At 39.0% G+C, this 24,122-nt stretch overlaps 1 protein-coding gene across 1 annotated transcript in view; it reads left to right on the top strand.

Annotated features, from left to right (window-relative positions):
- The window catches only part of AMTN (amelotin), a 104,139-nt gene that overhangs the window by 12,024 nt on the left and 67,993 nt on the right, over positions 1–24,122 (top strand). The window contains exon 4 of the mRNA XM_070736855.1: positions 12,854–13,308. Coding sequence (XP_070592956.1) covers positions 12,854–13,308 — 455 coding nt within the window. The remainder of the gene's footprint in view (positions 1–12,853; positions 13,309–24,122) is intronic.

Below are 24,122 nucleotides of genomic sequence, written 5' to 3'. Positions count from 1 at the left end.
TCTTAGTTATCCCTTTTCCCTTCAACTCTCCTATTACCCTATTTAGATTTGTTTCATTGTCTCTGTTTAATACATATAACGATGATAATTTTGATTTATATAATCCTATTTCCCCTGCCATTTTTTCCAAATTTCCACAGTCCCTTTCAAGGGACCTATTAATTTATCTAGATTGCTCTTATTCCACTTTATAAAAAATCTCTATTCTTTATCCCACTCATCTCTTTTTCCAATTTCACCCATTTATTTTCAAATAATTGCTGCTCCATTAATCTTTCAATTTGAAATGCATCTCTATACAGCTCTAAGCAAGGTTTTCCTCCTCATCCACCATCTTTTTCATTAGCTCTTAACCACTTTTTCCTTACTCTCGGTCTTTTATCTTCTTCAACCCAATAATTAAGTTTTTTATTCCAATCCCTTAACTTTGCTGCTCATAAACCCCTTGGCAATACCTGAAACAGATACATCATCTTGGGGACTATCATCATTTTTAATGCTCTTATTTTAGCTATTCTCCTTAACCTTTTCTCTTTCCAGGTCCTCATCAATACTGGAAAAGAATAAGTATCCATGAAACCATTTATTATGACTTTATTATGAATTCAGTTTGACCTGAAGCTAACTTTCAAGTCAAACTGCAGACTATATAGGGAAAAAAAACATTGCGGAGCAAAGAAATGACAAAGCATTTTCATATTAATACTAGAAAAAATATTTGTACATAGAGTAATTAGGAATTCAGTTTGACTTGAAAGTAACTTTTCTTTTATTAAAAGAAACTCTTGCTGAACATTGCCACCAACTAATTTTCTCAGTACTCCAAAACATTTCAAAACACAAGAATATTGAAGTTGATTACATGCGTATTTGGAATAGATTAAGGCAAAAGTCTTCTAATCTCAGAAGATGTGTTATTAGCTGTTTCATCTAATCCCAGGAGGTTTCAGAGAGTACATAACTACTGCCACTACATCTCAGAACATCACTCAGAGAGAACAGAGCACGCCTACAACACAAAGAAAAAGGTAAGTCAGAAGATTGTGGTTTTGATGCTAATTTGGCAAACAGACTTATTGATATGAAGAGTGAATTTTATTGCTTCGAGATGCTTTAAATTCAGTGGGGGATATAGAAGCAGCAATACATACTCAACTATACTGCTCAAAAAAATAAAGGGAACACTCAAATAACACATCCTAGATCGGAATGAATGAAATATTTTCATCAAATATTTCATTTGCGCAACTATTCCATTTGCACAACATCATGTGAAATTGATTGCCAATCAGTGTTGCTTCCTAAGTGGACAGTTTGATTTCACAGAAGTTTGATTTACTTGCAGTTATAGAAACATAGAAACATAGAAACATAGAAGTCTGACGGCAGAAAAAGACCTCCTGGTCCATCTAGTCTGCCCTTATACTATTTTCTGTATTTTATCTTAGGATGGATATGTGTTTATCCCAGGCATGTTTAAATTCAGTTACTGTGGATTTATCTACCACGTCTGCTGGAAGTTTGTTCCAAGGATCTACTACTCTTTCAGTAAAATAATATTTTCTCATGTTGCTTTTGATCTTTCCCCCAACTAACTTCAGATTGTGTCCCCTTGTTGTTGTGTTCACTTTCCTATTAAAAACACTTCCCTCCTGGACCTTATTTAACCCTTTAATATATTTAAATGTTTCGATCATGTCCCCCCTTTTCCTTCTGTCCTCCAGACTATACAGATTGAGTTCATTAAGTCTTTTTTAATGAAGGAAGGTCTTATGCTTAAGACCTTCCACCATTCTTGTAGCCCGTCTTTGAACCCGTTCAATTTTGTCAATATCTTTTTGTAGGTGAGGTCTCCAGAACTGAACACAGTATTCCAAATGTGGTCTCACCAGCATTCTATATAGCAGTTATATTTTGTTTTTTAAGTGTTCCCTTTATTTTTTTGAACATTGTATATTGCTGAAAACAATTTGCTCATAGCTACATTGCACCCCATTTCTTTATATTATACTGCTTCTTCTAACAATGGTTCTCAATCATTGGGGGTTGAATGACCGTTTCACAGGGGTCGCCTGAGACCATGGGAAAAGACAAATTTTCCAGGGTGTTAGGAACTAAAGCTTCTATTCTGGCGGTTTGAAACATATTTTTACAATCTGACCAATCAGATGTTTACAGTAGGGGTATCCCTCTGATCTTCCTGCCAATCAGTTTAAAGCTCTATTGGGAGAATTGGCACTAGACATATGGTTGGGGGTCACCACAATATGAAGAACTGTATTAAGGGGTCACGGCATTAGAAAGGTTGAGAACTACTGAATGGTCAACTCTTACAACAAAACACATTATTCTTCTTAAAGTGACCAAATAGTCAGCCATACTTTTAGAAGAACTGAGACTTTGCCCTTACCTGTTTATTTCTCTGTTTTCTGGTCTTTTGTTTTCTTGCCTTTCCGTGCTGTTACAGAGCAAGTCAAAATCAATTCATTTTCTACTAAAGCAAACAATTGGGGACGATATGTTCCTTCAAGTTAACACAAGAGAAGTGGTCACTGAGTCTCCCTTAGTCTTCCCTGCCTTTTGGATAGTCAGAGGTATTTTTTCATGAAGCAAGAAGGCCTGTAGCCTGAATGTAGCAACTGAGAGTTTTCTACCCAAAAGTGTAATGTCACTTTTCACATGTAATGTAGATCCACATTGCTCGAGACCGTTAATATCTCTAGTGTCTCTGTCTCTTAAATATAAATTGGAAGATTCAGTTTGGACTCTGATACAGGGAAGGACCAATGTTTAGATTTGATTTAATCCTACTGTTCTGTTCAGGTCTGTGAGACCTGAAATCAAAGTTTGAGACCCTGTAAAAAATTTTCCCTGCATATCTAAAACTTGAAATTTCATGACTTTGCATCATTTCAGGGGTTCTCTCTAAGATCATTTTTTTGGGGTGGGGGGCTTCTTTCTTGTTGAAAAAAAATAGGCCTAAAGTTCTGTTCCCATTTGAGGTGCTTATGTTTGGTTAATTTGAAAACTTTGGAAAGTAGTCTGAACATTTCTGCACAAAAATGATATGAAAATTGAACTGAAAAAAATAATGCTTGTTGGTTTATTTTGATCATAAAAAGCAGCCCCCTTTTTTGTGAACTTTCTTTTCAATTTATAGATAGTTTAGCCTGCAAAATGCGTTCAATTTTACTAAAATTCATGTGGGATTGGTAGTTTGAACATTTCTGAACATAAAAAATATAAATAAACTGAAAAAATGATGCTTATTGCGGTTTTTATCAGAAATGAGGCCTCCCCCTCCCCCCCAAAAAATGCTTGCAAACATTTTCACTTTAATTTGAATTAAATACATTCAGAGTACTTTGGTTTGTTTATTTATTTGTTTGGCTAAGAATAACCATTATTTTATAAAAATGTTTAATTTGCATAACACAGGTAGCCATTCATTAATTGTAATGAATATTATAATAAGAGCCGGGGTGGTGTAGTGGTTAGAGTGCAGCACTGCAGGCTATTTCAGCTAACTGCTAGATGTATTTCACCAGTTTAAATCTCATCACCGGCTCAAGCTTCACTCAGCCTTCCATCCTTCTGAGGTGGGTAAAGTGAGACCCAGATTGTAGGGGACACGCTGATTCTGTAAAGCAGGGGTCTCCAACCTTGGCAACTTTAAGACTTGTGGACTTTAGCTGGCTGAGGAACTCTGGAAGCTGAAGTCCACAAGTCTTAAAGTTGCCAAGGTTGGAGACCCCTGCTGTAAAGCACTTAGAGAGGGCTCTGAAAGCACTATGAAGTGGTATAAAAGTCTTAATGCTATTGCTATTACCTACCATTCTATAGCTTTGAGGTCACAATTCTTTTTTGAAGGTTCACAAAGGTCCAACTTTGAATCAGATTAATTCTGTTTCCTTTCAGAAGACCACATTGTTTTTCCTGAAGCACAGGAATTAATTAACTTTCAGAATATGAAACCCTACACATGTGACTAATTCTTTTTTTTAACTATGAGAGTTTTAAAGACAACTGATTATTCTTACAGGTTAATCCAACAAAATGAAGATTGTGATTGTTCTTGCCTGTCTTTTGGGCATCATTGTTCCTTTTGAGGTAAACACTAAGGATTGTGATTGCGTGGTAGAAATAGATTGGATCCATTTAATGTTGAAAAAAAACCTCTGCAAAATTTGGAGGGTCAGGGGGTCATGTGGTGCTTATGGAATGAGTTGGACAGAATAGTCATTTTCTCAAGATTCTTCAGTGAGGGAAGTCAGCATTATCATTTCACAATGCAAAAGGAGGCTGGGATGGAGGAATCAGGGAGACAGAGAAAGGGAGAGAGAGGGAACGTTGAATCCATAGAGCAAGTTCTTCTCTTGCAAAGACTTGAATGAGATTCTCCTTCTCATTAGCATGGAGCAATGTTTCTCAACTTAGCAATTGTAAAATGTGTTGCATGGCTGGCTGAGGAATTCTGCAATTTGAAGTCCACACACCTTACATTTGTCAATGTTGAGAAACATTGGTATACTGCAAAGGCTTTCAAAGTATTTCATGTTAAAAAAAAATCTATATGTGAATCGGGAGATAATATCTTTGAAGGCTTTGAAGGTGACAATCTGCTGGGAAGATCAATTTCTATAATCCCATGACCTCCAAACCAACTGGAAAATTGGGATCCAGATTTTTTAATATGGTGTTTTGGATACTTGGCTGAAGGCAACCAAAATGCTTGCTTGGTTGCTCTTGTGATGGGCTGCAACCTTTGCTGATGGCTGGTTTCATTTGGCTTGGGGAATCAGTTCCATAAATAGTACTACTGATGTTACCTTTTGTTTTGATAAAAAAACAATGATCACAGAAATGATTTTTAAAAAAATAATTATAATTACAACATTAAATACCTGTTTCAATCCCATATATTCCTCATTATTCTCCTTCTTTTCTAGGCCAGCAGTAGTGAAAGTGGAAGCAGTGAACAATGGCTATCATATTCAGATGAAATACCAATTCCAAATTTCCCCCCTATGTATTATCCTCCATCCTATGGTGCTAACTTATTTGAGGAGTTAAAGAAGGCTGTAGCAGCAATCATACCTAAAACGGCTAAATAAAATCTGTTCTATTGCATGGTAAGTCTTGCAGAGATGTTTCTCCACAGCAACATATCCTTTTAACCTGTCTATTCCCACAAGCATTTGGCTAGGATAGGATGCAGTCAAGGACTTAGCAGTATGAATGTTTCTGGGACCTTGGTCAGTGTGTTTGTGGAAAGGAGTGTTGGTGGTTGTTTTTATTGGTTGCTGTGAGCCATCTAGAATCACTCTGTGACAAATAGATGCTCATGTAAGTTCCTCCTTTTATCAATAGAATTAGAATAGAATAGAATAGAATAGAATAGAATAGAATAGAATAGAATAGAATAGAATAGAATTTTATTGGCCAAGTGTGATTGGACACACAAGGAATTTGTCTTTGGTGCATATGCTCTCAGCGTACATAACAGAAAAAGATACATTTATCAAGAATCATGTGACACAACACTTAATGATTGTCATAGGGGTCAAATAAGCAATGAAGAAACAATCAATATTAATACAATTAATAAAATTGTATAAAATAAAATACAATTAATAAAACCATTAATTAAAGCTCAAAAAATTAGAGCTGAAGAACTATAGACTTTTTATGACCTGTGGACCTCAACCCCCAGAATGCTGGCTCAGGAATTCTGGGAATTAAAGTACACACGTCATAAAGGGGTCATAGTTCTCTACCCCTATTGAAGCACCGAAGAACTTCTTTCTTTCTTTCTTTCTTTCTTTCTTTCTTTCTTTCTTTCTTTCTTTCTTTCTTTACTTATTTACTTATTTACTTATTTACTCACTCACTCACTCACTCACTCACTTATTTATTTATTAGATTTGTATGCCGCCCCTCTCCGAAGACTCTTCTTTATAGAAGCCAGCTTGGTTCTTTTGTAGAAGTGGGGGACTCGAAATTGCAGAATCTTTTCTTCTCTCTCTCTCTCTTTCTCTCTCTCTCTCTCCCTCCCTCCCTCCCTCTCTCTCATACACACCCCCCCACACACACACAGAACCACAGTAATTCCCAGAACCCCCAGTAAAGACAAATCAAAGAGCAGAACAATTATTATGGAGTTGTGACTATTAACTAATACAGTAGTCAAGCAACTTTATTCACTGGGTTGAATAAAGTGGACTCACTGGAGAAGAGCCTAAATCTGGGAAAGATTGAGGGCAGAAGAAGAATGGCACAACAGAGGTTGAGGTGGCTGGATGGAGTCACTGAAGCAGTCGGCGTGAGATTAAATGGACTCCAAGGGATGGTAGAGGACAGGAAGCCTGGAGGAACATTATCCATGGCATCATAATGGGTTGGACAGGACTTTGCAATTAACAACAACAACAAGGCAGTCAACACAGTCTATTTATTAAGGGAATAATAATGATGATGATAATGATAATAATAATAATAATAATAATAATGATGATGATATGATGATATGATGATATGATGATATGATGATATGATGATATGATGATATGATGATATGATGATATGATGATATGATGATATGATGATATGATGATATGATGATATGATGATATGATGATATGATGATATGATGATATGATGATACGATGATACGATGATACGATGATACGATGATATGATAATGATAATATCATCATCATCATTATCAGGGTTTTTAACTGTTTGTTTTTACATTTCTGTTGTAGATCTTGCTGAAGTACTTTTTACAAGACACCTAAAAGACATCCTTTGCCTTCCGGCACAGCCTGACAAATAATTCTACTTTACATCAACTTTTTAAAAGCTTTTATGCTTTTCTTTAAATAAATTTCACTGCATTATATTTCCTCTTGTAGATATTTGCTTATATTTGTATGATTGTGGCGTGGTGTTTACGAATGACATGGGAACATTTCTTAAAGATTGGCCTTTGATGCTGGGGGCATATTCTGCCTCATCAGTTTAAAGAGCTGGAATGAAGTGTGCACGTTCAAAAATGGAAATAAAAGAAAAAAATTGAAGACATTCTTCTTCAAAAAAGGCCCCTTATCAAATACTAAGATTTTTTTTTAAAAAATTCAACCTCATCATTAGCACATATAACTATATATAAAGTGATGATCATGCAACAAAACTTCCCCCAATTACAATCACATTTGTTTATTTGTTTGTTTGTTTGTTTGTTTGTTCGTTCGTTCGTTCATTCATTCATTCATTCATTCATTTATTGGATTTGTATGCCGCCCCTCTCCGCAGACTCGGGGCAGCTAACAACAGCAATAAAACAGCATATAATAATAATCCAACACTTAAACAGTTAAAAACCCTTATTATAAAACCAAACATACCATGCATAAAATTGTAAAGGCCTAGGGGGAAAGAGTATCTCAATTCCCCCATGCCTGGCGGCAGAGGTGGATTTTAAGCAGCTTATGAAAGGCAAGGAGGGTGGGGGCAATTCTAATCTCTGGGGGGAGTTGGTTCCAGAGGGCTAGGGCCGCCACAGAGAAGGGTCTTCCCCACATACACACACAGAGAGAGATAGAGATAGAGAGAAATAGAGAGAGATATACACTTTAGAGGCTGTATAAAGAGAACTATTAGGAAAACAAGTGAGATGAGCTATTATCAAAAAGAATTATTTGGGCACTTCATTCAGTGCTTTTGAAAACACTTTTGTTTCTTTCAGATCCTAGTTGGTGATGATATTTAATTGGAAAAAAAATAAAGAGATGCTGGATAGGGAAAATCAAGGTCCCATTTGACCACAGAGTTTACAGCTTGCAATGTTGGCCAGCTACTTTCAGATCAGTTTCCTTCAGGACAAAATGAAGGGAAATCCCATGTAAGTGAGTTGAAGTTGGCCGAGGAAAAGCAGGCCATACATGCAACAAAAACTGAATTCTGAATCAAAGTTCATCTTATGAAAACATGGGATAAATTATGCAGTATAAAACAATCTTGGCCAATTGCATTGAAGATGCTGAAACTTGATGAGGGTTCGTCTAATTCAGAGGCCAGATTCAATCTACAATCATAGATTCATGGGGTTAGAAGGGACCCCAGACTCTGAGTAGAGCTTTTAAGATATTTGTTGTGTATGAATGTGAGTGTTGGGGGGGGGGGGGAATTCCAATTTACTTAAAACTGATTGGACAGGAATTAATACCAGGTTTAAAGCTGATTGGCTGTAATGGGATATTTGACCACAAGAGGGAACTCAAGTCTAGAACTTTGCTTGTACATTACACTTTAATAGGACAGTGATGGTGTTTGAAAACACAAGGGAGCCAAAGACCACAATATTTATTTATTATTATTTATTTATTTGATTTTTATGCCGCCCTTCTCCTTAGACTCAGGGCGGCTTACAACATGTTAGCAATAGCACTTTTTAACAGAGCCAGCATATTGCCCCCACAATCCGGGTCCTCATTTTACCCACCTTGGAAGGATGGAAGGCTGAGTCAACCTTGAGCCGGTGATGAGATTTGAACCATTGACCTACAGATCTACAGTCAGCTTCAGTAGCCTGCAATACTTTACTCTACCTGCTGTGCCACCTTGGCTCAAGATGGTTCCAAATTTATACATGGCCCCAGGCCTGCTAGCAAAGCCAGGTTTTAATGACCTTCTGGAACTGAACACAGTATTCCAAATGTGGTCTCACCAGCACTCTATATAGCGGGATCATAATCTCCCTCTTCCTGCTTGTTATACCTACTTGCTTTCCCTACCGCCTGACTGCACTGTTCATTCATTTTGAGACTGTCAGAAATCCTTCTGAAGTTTTTGCTAACACAGAACTGCCAATACAATACTCAGATTGAGGATTCCTTTTCCCCAAGTGCATTATTTTACATTTGGAAACATTAAAACTGCAGTTTCCATTGCTTTGACCATTTATCTAGTAAAGCTAAATCATTTACCATATTACAGACGCCTCCAGGAATATCAACCCTATTGCACACTTTAGAGTCATCAGCAAATAGGCAAACCTTCCCTACTAAACCTTCCCCTATGTCTCTCACAAATATATTAAAAAGAATGGGACCCAAAACAGACCCTTGTGGCACACCGCTTGTAACCTGTCTCTGCTCAGAATACTTGCCATTAACAATAACTCTCTGATGTCTACACTTCAACCAGCTGCAAATCCATTGAAGTATCCAGGAATTAAGTCCAATCTTCACTAATTTATCTATCAGCTCTTTGTGTGGAACCGTATCAAAGGCTTTGCTGAAGTCCAGATAGGCAATATCCACGGCACCACCTTGATCCAACACCTTTCTGACATAGTCAAAAAAATCAATGAGATTAGTCTGACATGATTTGCCTTCAGTAAATCATGTTGCCTGGAATAGGGCGACATCTGGGGCACTGAATTGGATTGTGCCTTTGCAACCTCTCTGTGGTGGTAGATCCAGGAAAGCTCATGGTTTACCGAGGAACTCTGGGTGATAATGCTCCAGAAAAGACATCTAGAGCAATGCTGGAGAACCAGTAACTCCGAATCTGACCGAACACTGCCTTTATGACTCATTCCCTTCTCAATGTAGAGGGAATGGAGGAGTCCTTGCATCCTAAATACAATTAAATAATATTAAATAATATAAAATATATAAAATATAAATTAAATATAAAATAAAAAAAATCTAAAAAACGCAAAATCTAAAAAAATCTAAAAAACCCAAAACCCATAAAAAACAATCATTCCCATTTGATCAACTTTCTCTCAATACATTCATCGGCCAGGGGGCAAGGATCTAATGGCCCCAAGCCTGGCAGCATAGATGAGTCTTAAGATTCTTGCGGAAGGCAAGGAGGGTGGGGGCAGTATGAATCTCCAAGGGAGCTGATTCCAGAGGGCCAGGGCCCCCACAGAGAAGGCTCTTCCCCTAGTCCTATCTGGGGTCCACCAGAGTTCATCCATGAGTGCAACCAAAGCAGTTTCCATGCTGTAGCCAGGTCTGAATCCTGACTGTTGAGGGCCCTGATTGGCTTCATCAAAGGACCATTGGAGCTGGAGTGACACCACCTTCTCAACAACCTTCCCCATAAAAGGAATGTTGGAGACAGGGCGATAGTTGTTAAATATGGCTGGGTCCAGGGAAGGCTTCTTGAGGAGAGGGTGCACAAGGGAGAGGACCCCTCCCTCAACGAAGCATTGAATATCTCCCGGACCCAGGTCCATGTCACCTCCCTGCTGGCCAAAATCAGCTAGGAGGGACATGGGTCCAATAAACAGATGGCAGAACTCACAGCTCCCATGGCCTTGTCCACTTCATCAGGTCAAACTCCCCCCATACAGATGGACTAGGATGGGCCACTGTCATCTCGGCTGACTCGTTGTCAGTTGACACTGCATTGGAGTCAAGGTCTGTCTAGATCTGCGCGATTTTATCTATGAAAAACTTGTTAAAATCCTCAGCACTATTCTGCAAGGGTTTGTCAACTCCCCCTGGTTAAAGAGGGAGTGAGTCACCCTAAACAGGGTGGCCAGACGGGATTCTGCAGATGCAATCAGGGTGATATTATACGCGCATCTTGTCGCCCTGAGCGTTACTTTGTGAATCTCCATGTGAGTTTTTACAAGTGTTCGGTCAGACAGTGATGGCTAACTTTTTTTTCTTTGCATGCCAAAAGTGTGTGCATATGTGACAGTGTGCATGTGCATGCCAGCACACATAATGCAAAGCATGCATGCCCCCCCTGTGTGCACACACAGCCCCCCATGGTCCTCCCAAGCATGCACGTGTAATCCCCCCATGTGCTCTTCCTCCCTTTCGGGAGGACCTCCGGAGCCCAAGGCAGTTGATTTTTGCCCTCCTGGAGGCTCGAGGAAAGCTTCCAGAGCCTAGGGAGGGTGAAAAACGGGCCTCCCAGAAGTCTGGAAATCAGTTGGCTGGTGGAAGGCACATGTGTATTTGCAGTGGAGCTGAGTTGGGCGATGGCTTGTATGCAGGTGGGGGTTGCTGCTGCTGCTGCCCCCAGTGCGAATGCACATGCATCTCTGGGTGATCAGTGGGCATGCACATCTGGGGAGCGTGCATGCACATTGGAATGAAATTTGGCTTCTGCGCGTGCACAGGAAGCAAATCTTGTGAGAGGATGCATGGACCTGTGAGATTTCGGAGAATTTTTGGCGCGTGCACGGAAGCAAAAAATTGCCGAAAATTGCCGAAATCTCTCTCTCTCTCTCTCTCTCAGGTGTGTCCTCTCATGGAATTTTGCTTTCTGCACATGTGCAGAAGCCAACTCTCTATCTAACGTGCCTGCCTGCCCACCGGTCACCTGGAGCTGTGCGTTCAACTCCATTTCCACTACTGGTGCGGCATCCACCGCCGTCCAGGTAGGAACCCAGTACTTTGTGCCACTTCCAGCCCACATACCATTGGTTTGCCCTCACAGTGTACCTTCCTCTGAGACTTTAAGGGGGTTGCAGAATCAGAGTTCTAAGATATATGTCAGGTTCCGAGGCAATGAAGGATGCAAACACAGATGAAGGCTTGAACGTTGTTTATTTCAGATTGGCACAAACTGACACCCAAACATATTGCAAAGAGAATAGATTGTCGGAGCTATTGCTCCATGCTCCCCACCACCTGATAAAGCCCTCCAACCTTATCATTATTGCAGTCCTACCTTGTTTCTAGCTAATCCCACATGCCCTCATATGCCTGAATAAAGGGCTTCCCACTAGCCAGGCATGACACCTGAGCTCATAGCATAGCCTGCAGTCTGTTTGAGGAAGTCTTTCAGAGCTTACAGCTAGGAAAAGCTGCATGCTGCCTCCAGCATCCTGGAAGCGCCCATGTCAACCAGGAGCCATATCATCTTACAGCTGCTTTTAGGGAAAGCCCAGCATGCTACCCACATCATTCAGAAGCATCCAGAGCCCCCTGACAAACTCCCTTCTTTCACCCCCTCTGTCCTCTCTTTGATGTGTCAGCCCGAGCGCTGGACACACTGGGCTGACAGTATAGATAACACCGAAATAGTTACAATTTCTAAATATTGTTCTCATTTATCTTTAACCCTCTCCATGATTTATGACATTGATTTTATTTTGAAAAATGCTTATTCTGATCCATTCCATTATTCTCTGACATTTGCACTGCTGTTCTTTTTTCCAGCACAGAAAGGAAAAGAATACGGCTATGCTGTTTTGCCCAATAGCATCTAACCATGGCAGGAATAGGTCCTTGAAACTTTGGGAGAATCAGATTATTTCTTTAAAATGACAAGAGGAGTGTCACACTGTGAGTTTCACCCTTTTTGCAGCATCATAGTAGATATTCAAATGGAACAGATTTTACATAGAGCAGCACACAATGCCACTTTCATTACTTACTTACTTCTGATTTCCTCTGCAGACATCTGTAGATACAATCTGTCTACTTCATTGATCCTGCATTTATTAGATTTTTATCCCACTCACGGTAGTTAGCATACAAGGTACTATTTCTTCCATCTATTTTCCACACAACAACTCCCAGAAGTGGATGGAACTAAGAAGAATGGCTTCCCCAGGGATGGGTTATTATTATTATTATTATTATTATTATTATTATTATTATTATTATTATTATTATTTATTAGATTTGTATGCTGCCTCTCTCCAAGGACTCCGAATGGCTAGTTCCACTTACCTTTCGCTGCCGGTGTGCTTTCCAATATCCCATCACATGATTCTACTTCCGCGCATATGCAAAAAGACATTTAAAGCCGAAACGCAGGTGACAAGCCATCCAAACCAGGGAAAACTGCTGATTCTACTTCCATGCACATGCAGAAGGATATTTCAAGCCGAAACATTACACAAAAAAGATTGGGAAAGACAGCACTGGAGCTGTCACACCTAAATTGTACCATCAGCAGGCTACTATCAGAGTGCCCACATCAGACCGCATTGGTAGGAACCCACCCCTGGACTGCCCTAAACTCATATCCTCCTGGTTCTTATCCCAACACCTGAACCTCTATACTGTTGTGGTTGGTTTCAGGCCAGCTCCTGTAGCTGGGGATGATGTAGATGAGTGGGAGTCATCTGTGTACAGAAGACCAGTCTGGTTGCAGCAGCCAGATGCCTCACACAGCGAAGCAGAATCACAGGCAGAAGAAGGCAGTGAGGAGGAAGAGACAGACAGGGGAATGAGTTCAGCCAGCCCACCAGCTAGCCAACCAGCTAGAGGGTCCTTGGACTCAGAAGGGGAAGACGTCATGAATAATCCTATCTTGAATCCCCACGTTAGGAGGATCTTGGGAAGGCAGGAACAGCTGCACGAGTGTAGAAACAAATAATAGAGTGCAGCTGTTCAGAGTTAATGACACTGCTGAAACCCTGATAAAAAGGGAGGGTTGGAGTGCTGGGCGTGGGTGTTTATCATTGTCATTTGGAAGAAAGAAGATTGTTGCAGCGTAGTTGCATTTTGGTTTGTATTTCTGTGAATTCTGGGGCACTCAAGCAGAAAAAGGGCTGTGTGGATTTGAGTGAGAAACTCTGACTTTATGGACTCATAAATCATCCCTTTGCTCTGGCACAAGCCTAGACGTATCAGGTCAACTTTTGAGTGAGTAACTCTGACCTTTGTGGACTCATAAAACAGTAATTGGTCTTGCATTTAAGTCGGCATTTAGCCTTTGTACATAAAAGAGACTTTCTTGATTTATTGCTCTTCTGACATGTGTTTGACTTATTTCTGCATTCGTGGGTGGCTACTAGTAGTAGCCAGGCAGAACATATACCAAGTTGGGTTTTTTGATGCTGCAGTCAGATGACCTCTAGTGAGTAGGATCAGCCCAGCATGCTTCCTCTGTTCTGCCTCCTTGGCACTTCCTTTCCAGACATTCTGCTTTAACCAACAGTGTGGTCCACTGCCTTTCCTCCTGTACTAAGATCTCAGAAATCATAGCACAGAAATTATCTCTTGCTCAGAGATCTGGATCAATATGAGTAACAGATTAGCAGTGATGGCTATAGCATGAAGCAGGAGAGAGATTCACTGGTTCTTTTTTGGTTCATGGTACAATGTCCCTATGATTGTCAGTCATTGTTATAGATGTGTTTGAAAATGGGTTCCTCACTCTTCTGGAGGAGCATTAAATATATATCCCAAAGAATAGCTCCGGTTCCGTGCAAGTATTTTCTGCTGGTGCATTCAAAGAGAACCTAACAATCAGCTGGTGTTAGTCTTCTTTTAACAAAGTCTTAGTAGTAGTGTAGGATAAATCCATTTGAGGATTGCATTAAGGCTTTCTCTAAAACAGTCCAATCTGCTCCAATCCAGCATGAATTCTGACAATGGGCTAAGCCTGCCTATCTTTCCATCTGTCAAAATTATCCTTCTTTCTAGCCCTATCTCTATCCCATGACAAGGAGAATGGATGGTAAATGTTTTCTTACACCTGATAGAATAGAATTTTTTTATTGGCCAAGTGTGATTGGACACACAAGGAATTTGTCCTTGGTACATAGGCTCTCAGTGCACATAAAAGAAATATACATCAAATAAGCAATCAGGAAACAATCAATATTAATCAAAATCTTAAGGATACAAGCAACAAGTCATAAGACATACAGTCATAAGTGGGATGAGATGGGTGATAGGAATGATGAGAAAAAATTAGTAGTAATAGTAATGCAGACTTAGTAAATAGTTTGACAGTGTTGACATTTGGCTGGAGATTAAAAAAGAAAAATTGTGGGAAATGACTAATCTCTTTCCTTAATGTGCCCTGCATTCCATACAGAAGGACATCACCAGTGGCTGGCATAGAGCATGGAGTAGGATAGGGATTCCCAGTGGAGACCACACTTTTAATGACAGTATAGTTTTCTGTTATTTCAAGAACTTTAACTTGGCTATGAGGTTATGTGGAAGAACCCTTTGACTGAATCCTGTGTTATTCCTGTGATCAAATAATAAATCTGTTAATCAGTTAATTCAGTTCTTCTCCCTTCCACCCAACATACTCACTATCCAGGTGTTTCATAAAGAAAAATATACCTCTTCTTTTTATATCCTTTCTTTCTCAATATTACCCAAAAAGCACATCACTTGTAAATATTTCCTGGTTCCACCTGCTCCGTTTTGTAGGAATTCTTCTCGGCCTCAGGGAGCCACAGATGTAAATGAACTTACATTCTCATGTGCATCATTGCACTTGCATTTTGCACATGTGCAATCTTGATAACTTAGGGGTCACTCTGCACACTCCTTAACAGATAAGGCAAGTGAATAGGGAGAATTCATTACCACAAACATTACCATGAATTCATGACCACAAACAAATATGTAACCCTTCCCTGGTACAGAGCTGAAGGGATTGGATACTGTAGCCTAGAGGTTAATTCTCTGCCTTATAAGGCAAAGGTTGCAGGTTCAAGTCCCAATGAGGGTATGGCTAGCTGATGAGGCAAAAATAAGGCCGAAATAGATCTATCCTAGTCTCCCTTAATTTTCAAATTCAGCCAAAACATGTGACACACACACACACACACACATATACAGCATTCACTTCTTTTTAAAGATACACCCATACCACTTGATCCACATAATGAGAAATTAAACCTGGACCCTCAAGATTTTTGACTAGCCTGATGAGTCACAGTTCCAGGACCTTAACCCAAGTAGACTTCTTTATGTTCATCAAACTTGCAGATTTGAGCTTATTAAAATATAGCGTAACTGTGGATAAGATAGATAATGAAAATTTGAATGGGGCAGCAAAACCACAGCTGTCATTCAGATTTTCTTTGTATTCTATCGAAAGGGGGATCAATCTGTAACTATGTATGTCCTTTTTTCCCAGCCAAACCAACTTTCAATTTCTGCTTCATTCATTGTGAATGTTTTGCTATTTTTCTCTAAAGCAGATGCCCCACAGGGAGGCAATTTGATTTTTAATGGGGGCAATTGGACTCTTGTTCAAACCAAGTTAATGGCCTTTTAGGCTTCCTCTGTGTGAGTAAGAGCTTTTTGAATGGTAAGAATTATATGTCTTAATTAATTCATTTACATTACAAAGAGGTGCTTATTGTAAGATTGAAATCTAATTTTTTTTCTTTTTTTGTAGGTCAGTCATGCTATAATACAGATAAATTAAAATTGGATTAATATAGGATCTTTGAGTTCTAATAAGAGGTTTACTTTACGATAGGGAAAAAATACCTTTGCTAAAATTTGTTTTCACCTTTTACTTCTTACATATATTTGAACTGGAGTATATATTTTTTTATTTTTAAGAGACATAGACTTAAACCAATTGAGCATGGAAAATACCGATAACCGCAAAGCTGTTTATTATGTAGAATTAAGTATAAAACATAATAAGGAAAGAATGAGAGAGCAAGGAATCTCTCTAACCCCTTTTTAAATTTGTATGTGTTTGTATTTGCCTTTTGTATTTTGTACTTGAATTTATGTTGTTTAATAAAGTATTTAATTTTTTTTAAAAAAAGTTTAAAAAGAGAATTATATGTCATGGGGCAGAGGAATCAGGATTTTAGAGATGTTTAGGTGGGGAATGGCCAAAAACGGCAAAGGAAAATTGGAATTTGGGGTTTTTGAGGAATAAACGGATCAATTTATTTGTAAACTTTATATCACAGATTTTCTTTGCTATTTTTAAAAAAAACAAAACGAAACAACCCCGAATTAGACAAGCCCCAATTAAAACCAGTTAAGAATGGGAAAAAGGTTACAATAAAAAAATAGTCTATTATATGTTTCAATCTAAAATTTCCATAAAGTTCTATGAAGGCAGGATAATATTATGTCTTAGATTGAATCTGTATGGTTTTTAATTGTTGAGGTTTTTTATATATTTTATTATTAGATTTGTTCCATTGTTATACTGTTTTTATTACTGTTGTGAGCTGCCCTGAGTCTTCGGAGAGGGGCGGCATACAAATCTAATAAATTGAATTGAATTGAATTGAATCACACAACATTTCTAATTAACCAGAATAAAGACATTAAAGAATTAAAGATAAATGTCAATAACCAAGATAGTGAAACTATGACACCCATGCCATAGCTAATACGAAGAGCCCTTGCTGTGGGCACACAAGCTGTCGCCCCAGTTCAACTCCACTGCACATTTGCACACTCTTCTCACCAGCCAGCTGGTTTTGGGGTCTCTGCCACACTTGCATAGGGGGCCAGGAACATGGAGGAGATGCATAGGCATGTGCAGGGGGTGAGGCATGCATGGGGGTCATGGATGCATGCACAGAGGTCAAGGGAAAGGGTTAGGGGTCGTGCACACATGTGCCAAGGGGATGGGAGAGTGCTGGAAGGTGGTGGGGGAGAACGGTGCTCATTCATGCATCCATGGGGCTGTGGCGTGGAGGGGAAGAGCAAAGCATGAATGAGGGGAGTGTCATGCACCCATTGCATTATGGGTGCATGCATGCTTTTGGCACACAAGGACAAAAAGGTTAGCCATCACTGTCCTAAGACTTAATGCCAACCATAACTGAATAGGAAAGGATTTCTACAATCAAATCCTTTATACATTTTGGGTCACCATAAAGTAAAACTGTGAGTCTCTAAGATGATATGTGTGGTTTAGAATTTTAATAGTTAATCAAAATTTGTGTAGATATTGGATTGGAGGTATACAAAAAAAATCTAAAACTGTGTACTAAATTGGGAAAAGCACTCCAGAACAAAGAAATGGACAATCACTTCCATGTCAATATCAGAAGATAATATGTATTTATGGAATCATTCATTATGAATCCACTTTGACTTGAAGGTAATTTTCTATTCACTAAAAGAAACTCTTCAGGTCTCTTGCTGGATCACGACCACTATCAACTCTTGAGAAGAAAATTTTAAACTAACTGGCTCAACTTTACCACAAAACCACCTTCTGGAAGACCCCAAAATATTTCAAAATGGGATCTTTGAAGATTAGTACATGCATATTTGTAAAAGATTAGGACACAAATCTTCTAATCCCAGGAGATGTGTTGATAGACAAACTACCTAATCCCAGGAAGTTTTGGAGAGTATATAAGCACTGCCACTACATCACTAAGAGAAAGCAGAGCAAAAGCAGCCTTGCAGGGGGGAAAAAGGTAAGTCAAAATATTTTTGTTTTGTTGCGGCAGTCCTTGGCAGTTATTTGGCATGCAGAATTGCTGACATGAAGAACTGCATAAATATGAAATGATGCACTTTGATTGCTTTGAGATATTTTCAAATTAGTGAGAGATATAGAAATAGATATAGAAACATGCTTAACCGAAATCAATTTACTTACAGCTGCTTTGCATCCCAGTTCTTTATATTGAACTGCTTCTTTAAGTATTATGGTTAACTGTTATCAAAAACACAGAAACCTCACAGTGCAATAGAGAAGGTGCTATATTTATTTTTTAAGCCTTAATAGAATAACATAGTTGGAATGCATCTTGGAGGTCCCTACTCACCTTTCATGTGTGAGAAAGATACATACCTTCAAATTTACATTTCATGTTCAGGACCCATCACCCTAGGATCATAGGATTGCAGTGTCTATTTATATTTTAACTGTTGTATTCTTCCTACCATGATGAATAAAGGAGAACATGAGAGTATAAAATAGTAATGCTTTTTTCTATTAATAGTTTCCTTCCAATGCTCATAGTCAAATAAAACTTAAGTACAAAGGAATTAGAAAATTAGTCACCAAGGCTCCCAGGTTCTTCTCTGTTTGTTACAAATTCAGAGTCCTCCTCCCCATAAGGCAATAGTTTCCATAGCCTGAATGCAGCCAATAAGAGGATTCTGCCCAGAAGCTTTGGAAGGGTGTAATATCAAAAGTGCAAAGGATTCACACTGATCAGGACCATTAATGTTTCTAGTGTCTCTGTCTATTAAATATAAATCAGAAGATTCAGTTCTGATACAGCCAATGGGAAGAACAAAGGTTTAGATTTGTTTTAAAGATAATTAGGACAGTTTCAAGAGAATGTTGAAGGTTTTTTTAAATCATTGATAGTCATTAGAAATCAATAGGGGCGTACATAAGTGCACTGGTGTGCCTTTCGTCCCCTGTCCAATTGTCTTTCCTTTCTTTTACATATCATATATATTCTCTTCCTTTCATATATCCTCTCCTCTAAGTTCACTTTTACCCTTATATCTATTACCACATGTCTATTTTTCTTCCTATGGATTTGTTTATTGGACAAATGAATTAAATAAATAAACAAACAAACAAACAAATAAACAAATAAATAAATAAATAAACAAACAAACAAATAAATAAATAAATAAATAAATAATTATATCACTTTCTTCGACACAATAGAGCCATGAGATCTTGAAAGCAAATTTCTAGGTGTCAATCTCATGCTAGAAGAAAGTTCTAATAATCATTTTGAAACCAACAATTTTTGTTGAGCAGCATGAATTAACTTAGGCATTTAATTAACTACTTGCTAATAGCTAATAACTATTTGTTCTTGCAGATTTATCCAACAAAATGAAGGCTGCGATTGTTCTTGCCTGTCTTTTTGCCCTCGTTGTTCCTTTAGAGGTACACATTATTTCATTCTGATTGCATGGTAGAAATATCTAGGTTTTATTTAATGCTTGACAAAAAATGACAATAAGAATTTGATGGTCAGGTGGGTCTTGCAGTTTACATGGAATGGGTTGGGCAGAACAATTGTTCTCTTAATATTCTTGTTTGAAGGTTCAGTGATGGAATTCAGCATTAATATTCCTGCAAAAGGAGGCTGGAATAGAGGAATCAGGGAGAGAAAGGGAAAGAGAAAGAATGTTGAGTCCATATGGCAAGATTATCCTTCTCATTAGCATGGAGCAGTGCTTCTCAAACATGGCGACTTAAAAGATGTGTGCAGTGGCTGGCTATGGAATTCTGGGAGTTGAAGACAACACATCTTAATGCTGAGAAACACCAGTATAGTTTAGAGGTTTCACACTAAATATTTAAAATTTTCCCAAGGTGGTTTTGGGATGATGTTTCTTGGAGGCAATAATGGGCCGCAGCTGGTATGACTGTGATCACTGATTAGTTAGTAAAAATGGCGATGCGTGCCCATGATGCGCTGTTGCACACCCCCACATGAGTTTTGGCTGCTGCGCATGTGCAACAAGTAAAATCTCATGCAAGGACGCATGAGATTTTGGTAATTTTGGGCCAACCGACACTGGGGGAGGGTTTTCTCTGTGGTGGCTCCATCTCTTTGGAACCAGCTGCCCCCTGAGGTCCGTGTTGCCCCCTCTCTACTTCCCTTCCAGAGGGTCATTAAAACCTGGCTTTACTAGCAGGCCTAGGGCTATGGATAAATTTGGAACCATCTTGAGCCAAGGTGGCACACCAGGTAGAGTACAGTATTGCAGGCCACTAAAGCTGACTGTAGATCTGCAGGTCAGTGGTTCAAATCTCATCACCGGCTCAAGGTTGACTCAGCCTTCCATCCTTCCAAGGTGGGTAAAATGGGGACCCAGATTGTGGGGGCAACATACTGGCTTTGTTAAAAAGTGCTATTGCTAACATGTTGTAAGCCACCCTGAGTCTAAGGAGAAGGGCGGCATAAAAAAATCAAATGAATGAATGAATGAATGAATGAATGAATGAATGAATGAATGAATGAATGAATGAATACACACACACACACACACACACACATACATACATAAATAGAATCTTGATCCAGCAACTTAAGCATGAATGTCTTTTTTTAAATGGGTTTTAGATTATTTTATATTTTATATTGCTTTTATATGCTGTATGCCGCCAGAGTCTGGAAGGAGTTGGGCGGCCTATAAGTATAAATAATAAATAATAAATAAATCACAAAAATTGAAATGTTTTAAATTAATTATAACCACAACATTAAATCCATTTGTCAATTTTCATGTGATGTTTTCCTCATTCCTCTCCTCTTCCAGGCCAGCAGTGAAAGTGGAAGCCATGAACGACGGAGACACCGATACCCATCTTTTCGAAATTATCGCCCGTATCCATATCTAGGCGGAATGGGTGGTATAGGTCCTGCAGGGCTACCAGGAGCTCCAGGTGCCAGAGGCCCAGCGGGGCCTGCAGGGCCTGCGGGGCCTGCAGGGCCTGCGGGGCCTGCTGGGCCTGCAGGAGGGCCAGGTCCCGCAGGTCCCCCAGGTCCTGCAGGTCCTCCAGGGGGACCAGGCCCCCCAGGTCCTCCAGGGGGACCAGGCCCCCCAGGTCCCCCAGGCCCTCCAGGTCCCCCTGGTCCTCCAGGTCCTCCAGGACCCCCAGGCTAGACCTGTTCTATTGACTGGTAAGTCCTTCTGAGATATTTCACCTTAAAAGGGAGTGTGCTGTGGGCTACGTCTACTGCCATTCCAAGACCCTTCCAGCCTTCAGGGACAGGAAAGCTGTTCCCCGAAACCCAGGTAGGGTGGAACGGTTCTGGGAACTTGGTATGAGTGTTGGAAGGTGGGAAGATTTTTTTTGTTTTTAATTAATTGGTTGCTGTGATTCAACTGGTATCATTGTGTGAAAAATAGATGTTAACTGTTGTGGTTGACTCTGGGCCAACTCCTGCAATGGGGAATTTGGATGTTGGCTTAGGAGAGTCCTCAAGTTCCCAGAGACTTTTCTTACTGCCATCAGCTTTGGACAGTGAGGATTCCTTGCCAAGGTTAGATGCTGGGGAAGAAGAATAATCATCAGATAGTGAGATGGATGCAGCCAGCATCCATTAGTTAATGACCCCATTAGTGGGTCATTGGACTCGGACGTGGAGGATTGGTGGATAGATGCCAGAATGCGCGGGCTCATGGCTAGAAGGGACCAAATGCTTAGGTATCACCGGAGATAAGGGAGAATACATGTGGCTGGGGCAATTAGGCTAATAGGGCTGCTGATAAATTGCCAGCATTGCAGAGAGCACATGTGGGAGATTATCCGTTTGAAGAGGAGACGTCGTGTTTGCATTTTGTTCCTGGTTTTTCACAGACTCTTTGGGATATTTCACAGTTAAGTAAAAACTTGGAAACTGACTGGAAGAGGTCTGGCTGTGACGCTTCCACAGCTGCTCTTATCTGCTTTGCTTGTTTCTGTTCTCGCAACCTTCAAGGACTGTTAACTGTAATTTTATCAGTTTAAGTGTGTGCACAGCTTTATTTTGGATAAACGACTTTTCTGTTTACTTTACAACAGCGTGTGTGTTGGAATTTACATTTCTGACTTAATTGCGGCTTGTAATGTGAAGCCCGGCATAAAAGTTAATATATAAGTTCTGTCCAGGGGAAAATTCCCATTACGGCTGTTACTGGTGAGCTGCGCGCGCAGCTTCTATTATCTTGCATGCACGTGTGCCCCAGCATGTTTTTGCTTCTGCATATGTGCAGGAAGCAAAATCTCATGAGGGTACATGCGCACATGCAAGATTTTGGTGATTTTTTTTGCTTTTGTGCATGTGCGAAAGCAAAAAAATCTCACGTGTGTGTACATCCCCTTGCAAGATTGTGCTTCCTGAGCATGCACAGAAGCAAAAACACTCTGGGACGTGTGCTCGCACACAAGATAACCGAGGCTGTGCACCAGTGATGGGCTACCAAAATATTTACTACCACTCTTTGGGCGTGGCTTATGCATTTTGTTTCAACATCTTTCAATGCAAATTGGGTGCTCTGGGGTGGAGCTCCAAATTTTGCTACCGGCACTGTGTACCTGACTGTACCTGTAGGAGCCCATCACTGCTGTGCACGCAGTGCAGCGATCGCTACCGATGCCCCATTCTTTACCGTACCAGTGGCAACCTGCAACTAGTTCTGTCCTTTACTAAGAGAATTGAAGCTTTGGATGAAATCTCATTGCCCAGCCACCAAACAGCTGTTTATTGTTTACCCAGCTTGGTTCTTTTGCATCTAAAACCAGAATTATTTTTACTTGGTATTAACAGACAACATCTTAAAAAAGAAGATAAATACTTAATTCTTCATTTAATAACGACAGCAAGAATGATATATGCCCAAATGTGGAAGAAAGAAACAATTCCTACAACTTTAAATTTTATAGTTAAAGTTTTGGAAAGTGCAGAAATGACAAAATTGACTATGGAACTTAATGACAAAGATGAGTCAGATTTCTATACAGCCTGGGAAAAATGGTATAAATGGCTCAAAGGGAGGAAATATTTAAGTAACATAAAATAAAATTAGCATTAAATTCATCACTCACAAATGCAAACAGAAATTGAATTAAATTAAATAATTTATTAATTATACACATTACTAAAATGACAAACCCAATTTAGAGAGATAGAACATAACCATTATATAGTAATACTAAGTGGCATAGTAACAAAAGTCAATGGATAGATGACAGATGTTCATATTGAAGAAAAGCAGTAATGCATAATCATAAAGGATTACTTAGGAAAATATATACAACAATAAAATATGTGTTAAGATAAAGAAAGGTATAGGTAGTTTAGTTTTGATTTACAGCTGTTTTAATAATGTTAATTTGTTTATTATTTTTACTTTTTAAAATACCTTGATGTATATAATAATTGCAATTACAATTTTTTTGGGGGGGGCAATATAGCCTATATGGTAAATCATTGAAGTATATATGAAATTAATTTGTCAATGGAGAAAAGCATGTACTAATTTATATACTTGAGACAAATTATAGTCTGGTGTATAATTAATATAATATTAATATAAATGTTAATTTAATGCTAATATAATGCTAATATACTACTATTAATTTAATTTTCTTTGATTTTCTTCTGTATTTACTGTTGTGTTTTCTTTTTTAAAAGTGGAAAATTGATAAAAATATTTAAAAAGAAAAGACATTTTTTCAGGTTATTAAAACTGATCTTTATTTTTCATTTAAGAAACCTTATAATTACCAGAACTCCAATCAAGGTGAAGGCCTAGTGATAGAAAAATGGTAGAAAAGTGATAGAAAACTAAAGTTTATGTTGCTCTTTGTACTATAGTTTTACTTTATAGCAAGAAGGCCTCTATATATGGGAAATATCCTATATACTGGATAACATTATATAGCAGGGACCCCCAACCCATGACCCACTACCAGCCTTT

The sequence above is a fragment of the Erythrolamprus reginae genome, chromosome 2 (assembly GCF_031021105.1).
Source record: "Erythrolamprus reginae isolate rEryReg1 chromosome 2, rEryReg1.hap1, whole genome shotgun sequence".
Lineage (NCBI taxonomy): Eukaryota > Metazoa > Chordata > Lepidosauria > Squamata > Dipsadidae > Erythrolamprus > Erythrolamprus reginae.
Note: the sequence above shows the minus strand (reverse complement) of the source record. Positions and strands in the feature narration are given on the sequence as shown.